Source organism: Oncorhynchus tshawytscha, linkage group LG19 (assembly GCF_018296145.1).
Source record: "Oncorhynchus tshawytscha isolate Ot180627B linkage group LG19, Otsh_v2.0, whole genome shotgun sequence".
NCBI classification, from domain to species: Eukaryota; Metazoa; Chordata; class Actinopteri; order Salmoniformes; family Salmonidae; genus Oncorhynchus; species Oncorhynchus tshawytscha.
In genome coordinates, this window is record NC_056447.1 from 50366991 (window position 1) to 50381567 (window position 14577).

General features: G+C 43.9%; 1 protein-coding gene across 10 annotated transcripts in view; it reads left to right on the forward strand.

The window, feature by feature from the left end:
- The window catches only part of LOC112218919 (CUGBP Elav-like family member 2), a 53733-nt gene that overhangs the window by 26412 nt on the left and 12744 nt on the right, over positions 1-14577 (forward strand). For all 10 annotated transcript variants that reach the window (XR_006079392.1, XR_006079396.1, XR_006079397.1 and 7 more), the window contains exons 3-6: positions 5850-5932; positions 12291-12339; positions 12775-12909; positions 13927-14006. Coding sequence is in view for 2 of the 10 variants with exons in the window: in XM_042301824.1 (XP_042157758.1) it covers positions 5850-5932; positions 12291-12339; positions 12775-12909; positions 13927-14006 (347 nt within the window). In the remaining 8 variants the exon portion in view is untranslated. The remainder of the gene's footprint in view (positions 1-5849; positions 5933-12290; positions 12340-12774; positions 12910-13926; positions 14007-14577) is intronic.

A 14577-nucleotide genomic window follows, 5' to 3' on the forward strand; every position in this document is an offset into this window, starting at 1 on the left:
TAGGTCAGGGTTCCATAGCTGCAGGCAGAACAGTTGAAACTGGAGCAGCAGCACGGCCAGGTGGACTGGGGACAGCAAGGAGGAGTCATGCCAGGTAGTCCTGAGGCATGGTCCTCGGGCTCAGGTCCTCCGAGAGGGAATTAGAGAGAGAGCATACTTAAATTCACACAGGACACCAGATAAGACAGGAGAAGTACTCAAGATATAACAAACTGACCCTAGCTCCCTGACACAAACTACTGCAGCATAAATACTGGAGGCTGAGACAGGAGGGGTCAGGAGACACTGTGGCCCCATCAGATGATACCCCCGGACAGGGCCAAACAGGAAGGATATAACCCCACCCACTTTGCCAAAGCACAGCCCCCACACCACTAGAGGGATATCTTCAACCACCAACTTACCATCCTGAGACAAGGCCGAGTATAGCCCACAAAGACCTCCGCCACGGCACAACCCAAGGGGGGGCGCCAACCCGGATAGGAAGATCGCGTCAAGTGACTCAACCCACTCAGGTGACGCACCCCTCCTAGGGACGGCATGAAAGAGCACCAGTAAGCCAGGGGCGGTTCGTTGCTCCAGAGCATTTCCGTTCACCTTTACACTCCTGGGCCAGACTACACTCAATCATATGACCCACTGAAGAGATAAGTCTTCAGTAAAGACTTAAAGGTTGAGACCGAGTCTGCGTCTCTCACATGGCTAGGCAGACCATTCCATAAAAATGGAGCTCTATAGGAGAAAGCCCTGCCTCCAGCTGTTTGCTTAGAAATTCTAGGGACAATTAGGAGGCCTGCTCTCTGGCACCTCCCATCACTCGTTTTGATTCCTGAATCAGCTCTGATTGCTGCTGTCAAGGGCTCAAAAAATATATAGTGAAAAGGAGAGGTGTGAGAGGACTACCCTGCTGGATTCCCCTCCAACAATAAAATAGATCATACCAGACTGCTGCTTATGGATTGGAGTATAAATACCTTAACCCAGAAAGAAAAAGAAAAACATTTCTTTGGCCCTTGATTTTTCAAGGGTGTATGTGAAAAAGCCCCACTCCACCCTATCAAATACCTTCTCCGCATCTAGGTAATGTATCGTCTTTTTCACTCAGCCACGTGAGGTGAAGCAAATGTCTTAAGATTCTGTGGCGATACTACTTTTTTTATTTTTTACAAATCCCACCTGATCTGTGTAATATGAGGTACCACCTTCTCCAGCCTCATGGCTAGTACTTTGGAGAGCACCTTGCAATCAACTTATAATACTCAACCGGGAAGCCGTCTAATCCTGGTGACTTTCCAGACTTCATTGAGGTGATGGATGTTCTTATCTCAGATTCTAGGGGGGGGGGGGCATTACATTTAGCTAGGTATAAGTTACATTCAGACTTATAAAGCGTTGAGTAAAAGTCACACCACATTGTTCATATCTTTTGTACTCACTTCCAATTTTGAAAACCGGTATCTTTTTGTTTCATTTGTCTAGCCAATTTGACTTTTTTCACCATTTTCGAAAGTTTGTCCTCAGCCGAAACAGCATATCTAACCTTTTTTTTGTTTGTTTGGTTAGATCTTATGTAATTGAAACTTCAGATCAGACTTGTTTCAATAGTGACTCAGTATTTTTCCTTGATTTCACTTTTTTTCCCCCAGCTCTTTAATTTGAGTTGTTCAACTCTTTCTCTACCTTCTTTCTACTGGTTTGCTATTATTTTGCTTCTAACATAAGCTTTAGAGGCCATTGCACACCATATTCATTGTATCAGTGTAATGTTTGAAAAGGGGAGAGAGAAAAAACAACTTGGTCTTCATCGAGGGGTAAAGATGAACTGTTTGGTCTTGGAATAAGGATGTGTTCAGCCTCCATTTAAGGCTTTTCTTAGCCTTATCAGCCTCCATCTAAGGCTTTTCTTGGCCTTATCAGCCTCCACTGCTATAAATAATTCCGTTGCGTGGTCAGTCAATCTATCACGTCTTTAGTCATACTCTTGTAAAACTAGGACGTTATCTATCCTGGAATAAGATTAATGGTTATGTGAATAAAATATATTTTCCTTCTCTCTTTAGGGATTGACAAGTCTCCACACCCACATCCCTCATTGGTGTGTATTGCTGCACTGACACTTGGTACAGTCCAGTGACCAAAATAGCGTTGTAGCTATACAGTCTAAAATGGCTAAGTACTGTAGCTATTAGTTTGCTGAATTGTGATGTCACCGTTTCTTTGCGATAGTGTCTCTGACACAGACTATCCCGTATAGAACTCACTGGACAATATAGCTATACCCTTATTTCTGGTCCTCTGAGTTTTTCTTCAGGAATTCCTGCGATAGTCATCGAAGCTCTTGTCTTTCACCCTTCCGTGTAAAGCGTTAGCACAGCTAAGTAGGTGGGTCCTACTAGGTACATCAAACTCATGAAGCCTCTTCCTTGTGAAAAAAAAAAAACTGATCCGCCAGCTCCGTGGTCCTATTGGGAAAGAAGGATAGAGTGCAGCCCTTCCAAGTCACCCCCCCCCCTTCTGATATATTCCCTTCGCAGCGATGATACACAGAATGCAGAAATCGCAATTTTTTTCCGCCTTTTTTTTCTTCAGTTTCCTGGTTACAAAAATGAATAGTAAGCTTTTAATTTCAGTTTGTGACAAAGCAAGCAAGTACTGTAGACTATCATTGTACCATCTAAACGGCTTTGAAAGGGCTTTTGCATAACCAAAAATATTGTGTTTGACGCCCGTGTATATAACCGAAAGTAAAAGACTGCAAAGACTGGAACTTAAGAACAGGAAGCATAAAAATAGAGCAGATCTACTGCTTTGTAGACTTGCTTTCAATGAGAATGACGGCCCTAACACACATTTCTATGTGAATTTGGTCAGATCGCCCAAAAAGTGACATATTGCAGCTTTTTAAGTGTAACTATTAGAAATCTGAGATTATTATTAGCTCAGGCCTTCAGCTATGCATTTGGTTTGCTAAGTGGCTAGATGTCAAGATCATCATCTTGGTTACAGCAGAAACATTCAACCCCTTCCTGGATCAAGATCCCTTTGACCTACATAATTTTTAATTTTTTTTTTAAATAGTGCCCCTTGTGTGCACTTTTTGTAATACGGGGTGGCAGGTAGCCTAGTGGTTAGAGCGTCGGACCAGTAACCAGAAAGTTTGCTAGATTGAAACCCAGAGCTGGCAAGGTAAAAAATCTGGTATTCTGCCCCCTGAGCAAGGCAGTTAACCCACTGTTCCCCGTTAGGCTGTCATTGTCAATAAGAATTTGTTCTTAACAGACTTGCCTTGTTAAATAAATAAAAAATTGTACAGTACAGAAACGGTATGATAATCTGCATACCCCCCAATCCCTGCCATTGAAAGTAACCCAGCCTCCAGGTGAACGTGAGAACACAACGACAGCTCCTCTGCTATCTATGGTCTATGGAAAAAAAACTTTTTTTTATTTTTATGTGGCTTGTTGAACCTTCATTGGTGATGGGATTTTGTCTGGGATTTTGTCTGGGGAGTGGACTATCTGGAAGTGCCAGTGCCTCAGAGCTGGGCGGGGAGTTGTAAGGCTAGGCCTAATCTTAGTTGCAGTCTGGAATTTTCTCAGGTATCTTGTTCCCGCCTCCGAGCTATAATAATATAGTCTTCTGCACTGTTCTAAGCAAGCGCCACCTAAAAGTGAACTACTCTCTCCATTCTGTTATTAAATGTACATCATGATTAGGCTTCAGTATAAACGTCTAGATGGGCTACATGGATGGATACCTGGGCATCTGTGTACTTAATGGTCAGACCAGTGTCTGCTAGATACTGCTGAATATAGAGCACATTGTGTGTCTTGGTGTGAGAGGATGAAGAGTTCAAAGCAGAGGAGCTCTCGCTCCTCGGCATAGAGTAGTGTCAGCTGTGATGGCCCATTGACATGTTAATTTAATGGTAATTTATTCTAATAGATAATCAGGGTTGATCACAGCAGCCCTTTGCCTCTGCTGACTTTATGTGAGGTTTATTCTGAATTGGAGGATGGAGGCTCACTCTTCCCTTCTCTTCCTCTGCCCCCCCTCCCCCGTGCGCTCTCTGTTCTCCTCTAGTCAATTCAAAGGGTTTTTATTGGCATTGGAAAACATGTTTACATTGCCAAAGCAAGTGAAATAGATCATAAACAACTGAAATAAACAAAGAAAAAAAAGAAATTGACAGTAAACTTTACACTTCCAAAGGGAATAGATATTTCAAATGTCATATGGCTATTTATGGTTCCTCTTGACCCCCCCCTCTCTCTACTCGTCTACTCTCTCCCCTCTTGCTCTCGCCCCTCTTCACAATCTCTTTCACCATCATAGCCTGGGGGCCTGGACCCAGTAGTCCTACCCCCTGTTGGGTGAACTGGGGAGTTTCATCAAGGGGCTTTGGTGACGCCCGTGCTGCGTTTTATCCCCCCTCTCCCTCCATCGGGGTTTTGTTTGAATAATCCTGGTTCTGTATCTATATTGAGCAGTCAGATTTGAAGTGCTGTGTTTATTTTAGGTCATGTTGACTCCAGGGTATCTTTGTGAGAAATCAGAAGGTAGAGATGGGTCTGTTTTTATTTATTTATTTATTTAGCCTCATCCATGTGAGTGGCTGTGCTGAACAACGGAAAGGGGTGGGGTGGGGGGTACACTCAGCTGCCTTTTTGGAGAGAGGACATCGAATGGCTCGACGCGATACTCTTTATATGCATCTCTCTACACAGCGCGGCCTGGGTAGGAGAGCGGCGCTTCCACACTACAGTAACGGCATCACACACACACACACACACACACACACACACACACATCCTGTGAGGGAAGAGAGCTGCACTCTGCAGTAGCAGCATAAAACAACATTATGTAGGTCAGAGACGCTGCAGTGCTCCACTTCTGTGTGTTTTTGTGCGCTTGCTCTCTACCAAGCTCTGTGCTCCCAGCTCAGAGAAACTGACAGGATGGAACGCCACTGGCGGTCTACTGGGGCGGAAGGATGAGAATTTTTCTCCCACCATCCCCTCTTTCTCTCTCGTTCTCTCTCGGCCCCCCTCTCTCTTGCCCCCTCTCTTGTCGTTCTCTCGTCGTTCTCTCTCGCCCGTTCTCTGTGCCATTGTGTGTACTGTACTTGCCTTTCTAAATGTGTATTCGCAGCACTTCACACTGATGTAATGGAGTGCCGTTCTCTGTTAGTGTGGGTGGACGGTACAGTGGCCCTCTACCACTGATCAGTGATCCTGACCGACAGCTAGCCCCTTGGTCTCCTGCTCTCTGCCCTTTCTGTGACGGGACAGTCGTCATGTGTGTCAACTGTAGCCTTCACCCTCGGCCCTGTCGCTTTATCTAGCCCATCTGCCAGCTAGGAGCCACTGCCTGTCCTTTGCCTGATGTACTGTATGTTCAACCGTGGTGCTGAAAATAAAGTGGCACGTGTTGTGAACGTGTGACGCGGTGCGCGCCGTGTTGTGAACGTGTGACGCGGTGCGCGCCGTGTTGTGAACGTGTGACGCGGTGCGCGCCGTGTTGTGGAAGTGTGACGCGGTGCGCGCCGTGTTGTGGGAGTGTGACGCGGTGCGCGCCGTGTTGTGGGAGTGTGACGCGGTGCGCGCCGTGTTGTGGAAGTGTGACGCGGTGCGCGCCGTGTTGTGGGAGTGTGACGCGGTGCGCGCCGTGTTGTGGGAGTGTGACGCGGTGCGCGCCGTGTTGTGGAAGTGTGACGCGGTGCGCGCCGTGTTGTATTTTACCTTCCATTTCTTGTCTTGGAACGGTGTTGCTGTACGAGTTACGTTACTGGTCTCTCATTGAGTTCTGTTTTTCTCTCCTCTCCTCCCCGCCCCCCTTCTCTCCTCTAGGATGCTGTTTTGTAACGTTTTATACCAGAAAAGCTGCCCTGGAGGCCCAGAATGCATTGCACAACATAAAGACCTTAACTGGGGTGAGTAAGCAGGAAGCGTGTGTTGGGGGTAACCACATTTACTCGACTGGTCGGATGTTTGGTCGATAGGCTTAGTCGACCAATATGTTTTTTCATATTTTAAATGTTATATATTCTTTTGGAGCAGTGACAAAAAATTAAAAAAGTTATGCCACATGAGATGCCTGTCTGATTCACGCCTGTCTGATTCACGCCTGTCTGAGTGAACTAATCCATTGCGAAGGTCATGGGGATGGCTCACCAGTAGTACATTTCACTGTTAATTCGATTATATTATTGCAGTCTTTATCATTGTCATTGTAGGAGTGGACACGTTGTTTGCAGCGCGCACAACCCATGCTACACTTGTGTGAAGTATTTTTTAAATTTATATATATACAGTGCCTTGCGAAAGTATTCGGCCCCCTTGAACTTTGCGACCTTTTGCCACATTTCAGGCTTCAAACATAAAGATATAAAACTATTTTTTTGAAGAATCAACAAGTGGGACACAATCATGAAGTGGAACGACCTATATTGGATATTTCAAACTTTTTTAACAAATCAAAAACTGAAAAATTGGGCGTGCAAAAACTTCAGCCCCCTTAAGTTAATACTTTGTAGCGCCACCTTTTGCTGCGATTACAGCTGTAAGTCGCTTGGGGTATGTCTATCAGTTTTGCACATCGAGAGACTGAAATTTTTTCCCATTCCTCCTTGCAAAACAGCTCGAGCTCAGTGAGGTTGGATGGAGAGCATTTATGAACAGCAGTTTTCAGTTCTTTCCACAGATTCTCAATTGGATTCAGGTCTGGACTTTGACTTGGCCATTCTAACACCTGGATATGTTTATTTTTGAACCATTCCATTGTAGATTTTGCTTTATGTTTTGGATCATTGTCTTGTTGGAAGACAAATCTCCGTCCCAGTCTCAGGTCTTTTGCAGACTCCATCAGGTTTTCTTCCAGAATGGTCCTGTATTTGGCTCCATCCATCTTCCCATCAATTTTAACCATCTTCCCTGTCCCTGCTGAAGAAAAGCAGGCCCAAACCATGATGCTGCCACCACCATGTTTGACAGTGGGGATGGTGTGTTCAGGGTGATGAGCTGTGTTGCTTTTACGCCAAACATAACGTTTTGCATTGTTGACAAAAAGTTCAATTTTGGTTTAATCTGACCAGAGCACCTTCTTCCACATGTTTGGTGTGTCTCCCAGGTGGCTTGTGGCAAACTTTAAACGCCACTTTTTATGGATATCTCTAAGAAATGGCTTTCTTCTTGCCACTCTTCCATAAAGGCCAGATTTGTGCAATATACGACTGATTGTTGTCCTATGGACAGAGTCTCCCACCTCAGCTGTAGATCTCTGTAGTTCATCCAGAGTGATCATGGGCCTCTTGGCTGCATCTCTGATCAGTCTTCTCCTTGTATGAGCTGAAAGTTTAGAGGGATGGCCAGGTCTTGGTAGATTTGCAGTGGTCTGATACTCCTTCCATTTCAATATCGCTTGCACAGTGCTCCTTGGGATGTTTAAAGCTTGGGAAATCTTTTTGTATCCAAATCCGGCTTTAAACTTCTTCACAACAGTATCTTGGATCTGCCTGGTGTGTTCCTTGTTCTTCATGATGCTCTATGCGCTTTTAACGGACCTCTGAGACTATCACAGTGCAGGTGCATTTATACGGAGACTTGATTACACACAGGTGGATTGTAATTATCATTAGTCATTTAGGTCAACATTGGATCATTCAGAGATCCTCACTGAACTTCTGGAGAGTTTGCTGCACTGAAAGTAAAGGGGCTGAATAATTTTGCACGCTCTATTTTTTTAGTTTTTGATTTGTTAAAAAAGTTTGAAATATCCAATAAATGTCGTTCCACTTCATGATTGTGTCCCACTTGTTGATTCTTCACAAAAAAATACAGTTTTATATCTTTGTTTGAAGCCTGAAATGTGGCAAAAGGTCGCAAAGTTCAAGGGGGCCGAATACTTTCGCAAGGCACTGTGTGTGTGTGTATATCACACACACACACACACAGTGGGGCAAGAAAGTATTTAGTCAGCCCCCAATTGTGCAAGTTCTCCCACTTAAAAAGATGAGAGGCCTGTAATTTTCATCATAGGTACACTTCAACTATGACAGACAAAATGAGAAAAAAAATCCAGAAAATCACATTGTAGGATTTTTAATTCATTAATTTGCAAATTATGGTGGAAAATAAGTATTTGGTCACCTACAAACAAGCAAGATTCTGGCTCTCACAGACCTGTAACTTCTTCTTTAGGAGGCTCCTCTGTCCTCCACTCGTTACCTGTATTAATGGCACCTGTTTGAACTTGTTATCAGTATAAAAGACACCTGTTCACAACCTCAAACAGTCACACTCCAAACTCCACTATGGCCAAGACCAAAGAGCTGACAAAGGACACCAGAAACAAATTGTAGACCTGCACCAGGCTGGGAAGACTGAATCTGCAATAGGTAAGCAGCTTGGTTTGAAGAAATCAACTGTGGGAGCAATTATTAGGAAATGGAAGACATACAAGACCACTGATAATCTCCCTCGATCTGGGGCTCCACGCAAGATCTCACCCCGTGGGGTCAAAATGATCACAAGAACGGTGAGAAAAAATCCCAGAACCACACGGGGGGACCTAGTGAATGACCTGCAGAGAGCTGGGACCAAAATAACAAAGGCTACCATCAGTAACGCACTACGCCGCCAGGGACTCAAATCCTGCAGTGCCAGACGTGTCCCCCTGCTTAAGCCAGTACATGTCCAGGCCCGTCTGAAGTTTGCTAGAGAGCATTTGGATGATCCAGAAGAAGATTGGGAAAATGTCATATGGTCAGATGAAACCAAAATATAACTTTTTGGTAAAAACTCAACTCGTTGTGTTTGGAGGACAAAGAAGGCTCAGTTGTATCCAAAGAACACCATACCTACTGTGAAGCATGGGGGTGGAAACATCATGCTTTGGGGCTGTTTTTCTGCAAAGGGACCAGGACGACTGATCCGTGTAAAGGAAAGAATGAATGGGGCCATGTATCGTGAGATTTTGAGTGAAAACCTCCTTCCATCAGCAAGGGCATTGAAGATGAAACGTGGCTGGGTCTTTCAGCATGACAATGATCCCAAACACACCGCCCGGGCAACGAAGGAGTGGCTTCGTAAGAAGCATTTCAAGGTCCTGGAGTGGCCTAGCCAGTCTCCAGATCTCAACCCCATGGAAAATCTTTGGAGGGAGTTGAAAGTCCATGTTGCCCAGCAACAGCCCCAAAACATAACTGCTCTAGAGGAGATCTGCATGGAGGAATGGGCCAAAATACCAGCAACAGTGTGTGAAAACCTTGTGAAGACTTACAGAAAACGTTTGACCTCTGTCATTGCCAACAAAGGGTATATAACAAAGTACTGAGAAACTTTTGTTATTGACCAAATACTTATTTTCCACCATAATTAGCAAATAAATTCATTAAAAATCCTACAATGTGATCTTCTGGATTTTTTTTCTCATTTTGTTTGTCATAGTTGAAGTGTACCTATGATGAAAATTACAGGCCTCATCTTTTTAAGTGGGAGAACTTGCACAATTGGTGGCTGACTAAATACTTTTTGTGTGTGTGTATTAATTTAAAAAATAAATTGTGGAAACTAGTGGAATGGAAAAAAATATATATATGTACATTCCATGAGTTGTCAATGTATTTATTGACACGAGTACTCCAAACAAAACACAATCTTGAGTAAGGACACGCGCCTGATCACACCGTGAAGTGGGCCTAGGCTACCTGGCCTGCACACAAATGTTTACCTATAAATGTGCCCATTCAGGTTTATGATACGTTTTCTGACTTGTCTTAAGTTCTTGACGCACCCATCCCTTTAGCGGGATCATTTTCATCAACACCTGCTGAATTGCAGCGCTTCAAATTAAATTACAAAAAATATGACATTTTCATGAAATCACAAGTGCAATATAGCAAAACACAGCTTAGCTTGTTGTTAATCCACCTGGTAGGTCAGATTTCAATACAGCTGTTCGGCGAAAGCATAACAAGCGTTTATGTAAGAACATCTCTCTCAGTAGACAAAATATTACAAACACTAGCAGCCAAGTAGATTGGTTACGAAAGTCAGAAAAGCAATAGATTAAATCGCTTACCTTTGATCTTCGGGTGTTTGCACTCACGAGACTCCCAGTTACACAAATGTTCCATAATTATTTTTATATCCAAAATACCTCTCTTTGTTTGGCACGTTATGTTCAGAAATCCACAGCGATCACGACATCGCAGACAAATTCCAAATAGTATCCGTAATGTCCACAAACATGTCAAACGTTTTTTTATAATCAATCCTCAGGTTGTCTTTAAAATATATAATCGATAACATATTATTATTTTGACAGTTTTGGAACTTTTAGAGTTTTCCATCCTAATCTGACAATTGTATGCGTGTTCTAGTTTCTGGCCCTGAGAAATGGGTACTTTATTTTTTGCCAAAAATGAAAATCCTGCCCCCTACCCTCAATAAGTTAACTGGCCTTCACTGTGCAGGTTCTCCAAAGTAATCTTTTTCTTCGCCTCCAACATCAAGTAAACAAAGTCTGTTTTCACATCCATTGAGAATGATAATAGTTCCTTAAAACAACATCTGCTGAAATGGCAGAGCGCGAAATAAAAAATTTGGGGGGGGAAATATTTAACTTCCATACATTCACAAGGGTAATACACCAACTTAAAGCGTAACCTCTTGTTCATCTAGCCATCGCTCAGCCAGCCAGTCATGCTGCTCCTTACCTCAGCCAGCCAGTCATGCTGCGCCTGGCATTGACTGGAGTCCCATGGCGCGTCAGTGGAAAAGCTTGTGTCCCTGTCTGTTGCTAGACCTGGGTTCAAGTACAAGTACTATTTAAAACAATTTCAAATAGTTGAGCTGTTCTTGAGCTTGTTGCAATGGAACCAACCTGCAAAACCTGTCCTGGCCACCCATTTTGGCACACCGGGCAGGCTAATGGAAAGGCTCAGTTATTTGAAAGATTTCAAATAGTATTTGAATGCAGGTAGGCCTGCCTGTCGCACTGACTCTGTGCCTTCCTCTTCTTGGTGAGTGACGCCGGTCCTCATACTGAGAGGGCCATCTGTCGATTTTATCTTAGTTCCCTTTCCTCTCATAAAAATAAAAAAAATCATAACCGCATGACTGCCTTTTTGTTTTTATCATGAGTGCTCAGGCGAGGGAGTAAAATTGTCATCAATACACAGCAAACACATTTTTAAACTTAAAGCCTAGACATATTTCTCATGGTTCCCTTCTCTAGAAAAAGAAAACATTTCATACAGCCAGCCTAGCCTCCCTTGTGTGTTTTGCTTTGATATTGAAAGCTTTGCTCGAGTAAGATATCCAATCCATTTCCATGACAACTAATAAACTTAACTTGAAACCTTGCAACCTCACTCATATTTCTATTCCCCTTAGTTCAAATTGACTCACTATGCTCTATGTTCCTTCAATTCCCTTTCCTGCTGTCTCTGGGCCAACATAGCAGGTGTAGATTGCTAATCCAAGAGGCTAACTCTTCAGATCCACTTCTCCCACAGCGTATTGGAGGATCTAATGGAACTGCCATGGGAAATAAGTTGCAGGTGGAAATATGTAATTTGGAGACTGATTGGATTTTCTACCAGCTTCTTTGTTGGAAGCTTGAGCTATGGCGCTCATTTTTTTTGGAGAGTGTTAGCAATGCTAGTGGAAATGGATGGTGTTTTAGTTAGCGTTCCGTTCACTTTAAAATGCCAGTAAACATTTTTAGAAGCAGACCAGAGGAGACCAACACTTGTGAAGTAAAATGAATCCTGAACGGATGTTCACATTCCCTAGATAGTCCCGGTCAAAAAATAAATTGGATCTGAGGATTTGAGCCCCACCTCTAGCCAGTGGACATATTCACTTCCATAGCTGACTGGAGTGTTGGAGATGATGGGGTTGGAGAGCGAACAATGGAGACATGGTGAAAGAAAAGGACGAAGGGGAAAGCAAGAGGGCAACATGGGTTGTTCCTAAATTCTCAGTCTGTCACCTTCCCTTCACCTGTACTGTTTGGGAAAGACTTGACAAACCCTGTGAAAACAATATGACGGAATCAAGCTCATCGTTAGGCTGGCTTTCACCTTACCAGTTCAGTTCCGGTGGAGAGAGGGAGGCTGGGAGAGGACAGGTTTTTAAACTATTGAGAGCCAAGGGGGAATCATCAGCCAAGCGGCACCTGGTCCGTTCGTCGTTGGGAACTAACGGTTGTTGGCGCCGTTGTGATTGTGGTGACAGGTGTGATGATGGCGTGATAAACATGTTTCTTCCGTGTTCTCTTCCCAGATGCATCATCCCATCCAGATGAAACCCGCCGACAGTGAGAAAACAAACGGTGAGTGACATCACCGCAGATACGCCGTGGCACTGGCTGAAGTGTGTAAGCAAAACATGACTTCTGACCGGTTAAATAGAGTGGGGCTGTGTTTCAAATAGAACCCTATTCCTTATGCACTGCACTACTTATGACCAGGGCCCATAGGGAATAAATAGGTAATAGGTTTCTATTTGGGGGGCAACCTGAGAACAGAACACAGCTAATGTCTTCTACCATGAAATCCCAGAGTGGAAATTACAAGGGGGTGACCTAATTTTTTTTTTTAAATAAAGGGGACTTAAATATATATATATTTTTAAATCCAAATAAAAGATGTATGTGTTGTATAATGACCGGTGTCTATGTTCAGTGTTTGGTGCAGAGATGAACAGAGTGCGTTTTTCAGTTTAGTTCAATGATTATATCAACTATTGTTTTACATCTCCATTTCAGCGGTGGAAGACAGGAAACTCTTTATCGGAATGGTGACGAAGAAATACGGCGAGAATGAGGTTCGGCTGATGTTCTCTGCTTTCGGCCAGATAGAGGAATGCCGAATTCTCCGTGGACCCGACGGTCTGAGCAGAGGTGGGTTGTGGGTAACTCGGGGTGTCACTCTCCACGCTTCCTTTTTATACCAAGTGGTCCTGTGTTCAGTGAACGAGTTGGTAAGAGTGTGGGGATATTAACACCCAGAGGTCTTGGGTTCAATTCCCGCAAAGGTAACATCAATGCACGTAGTCAAAATATATGCATGTCAAATGTACTGCGATATACTTTGGATACAAATCTGATTGGTTAGGTATAATGGTAGTGGTTTCCTCTTTAAATGCCCCCCCCACCAGGTCCCCCTCCCCGCAGAGTGAGGGGGCCGCACCACCGCCTATAACAATAGTCCCGGCCGTCGCCATGGCAACCCCTAGCTGCTGGTGTTCTGGGCCGGGCTCAGCTGGCAGGCAGACACACACACACACACACACACACACACACACACACACACACACACACACTCACACAGAGTACTGCACCGCCCCCACTATGCTCCACAAAGGATGGGATTACTCCTGTCTGTCTGTGCCGCAGAAGACGCCATAAAAGCCAATGAACTGAAAGCAGAGCAGAACATGCAGAGCTCAAACTGTCACTGCACCCTGTGGCTAGATGGTAGCCATGTTGAGTGTCTGTCATTGTAGCATGTGATGTTGCCATGCCATTTAAAAAAAAAAAACAATTTTTTTACACACAGATCTATTAATTTACGCCATCCCTATCCGTTATCACATCCACGTCGCCCCCATCCTCAGCTTCTCTTAATTGTGATATAATACGTCTGTTACTGTTACGTTACTGTGCTCATGTGATTGTTGTTGTGACTGTCGTCGTTGTTGTTTCTTCCATGTACTAACCAGTGAGAGCGGTCCCTTCTGTCGGTGTGCTTGGAGTGCCGTTCATTCTGCTATGGTGTTACTGTAATATGTAATGTTTCATAACGACGTGTCCAAATACCTTTTTTTTTTTTTTTTTTTTTTTTTGTGTGTGTGTCTGGTTTTGTTTCTTCTTTGTCCCTCCCTCCCCCTCTTGTTCCCTCTCCCTTCCCCCTTACAGGCTGTGCGTTTATCACATTTTCTACCAGGGCTCAGGCTGCGAATGCAATCAAATCCCTGCATCATTCTCAGACAATGGAGGTACTGTACCCCTCAGCACATATTTACCTTTTTTAAAAATCTGTTTTAGAGGAAGCCTAATGAATCCATACTGTCCCACAAAATAGTATTGATAATGTGACTGGTCATGTTGCAAAGCACCATTCAGTCTCTTAGATAAGTATTTACCAAGGTTTTACATGGTAGAACATTAGCCCTCCCCTCTATCGAATAGGTTGTTTAACTGAAATATAGGCTACCTTATTAGAGTATTTGTCCCACTAAATCTGTTCAAAATAGGGGCCGGTATTCCTGTTGAGTCAGTTCAGTGCTTAGGAACTGGAGCAGAAGTATTGTGACGGTCAACATGTCAGCTGCTCCCTAGTGAAGCGTCCAACCAATCCCTAATTAGGAACAACTCATTAAATCTAGCTCATCTCTGGGCCTCAGAGATTAGAACTAGGCTCTGCTAATGGTGGCAGCCTTAGGGTTGCTGTGAAATTCTGGAACCCCTTTTAAAATTCCCATGTTTTCTAGAAATCACGGTTGAAGGGGTTTCCCTTTTTGATTCTGCATATCCTCTGACTGGGATTTTTGGGGACTTTGGGAACGT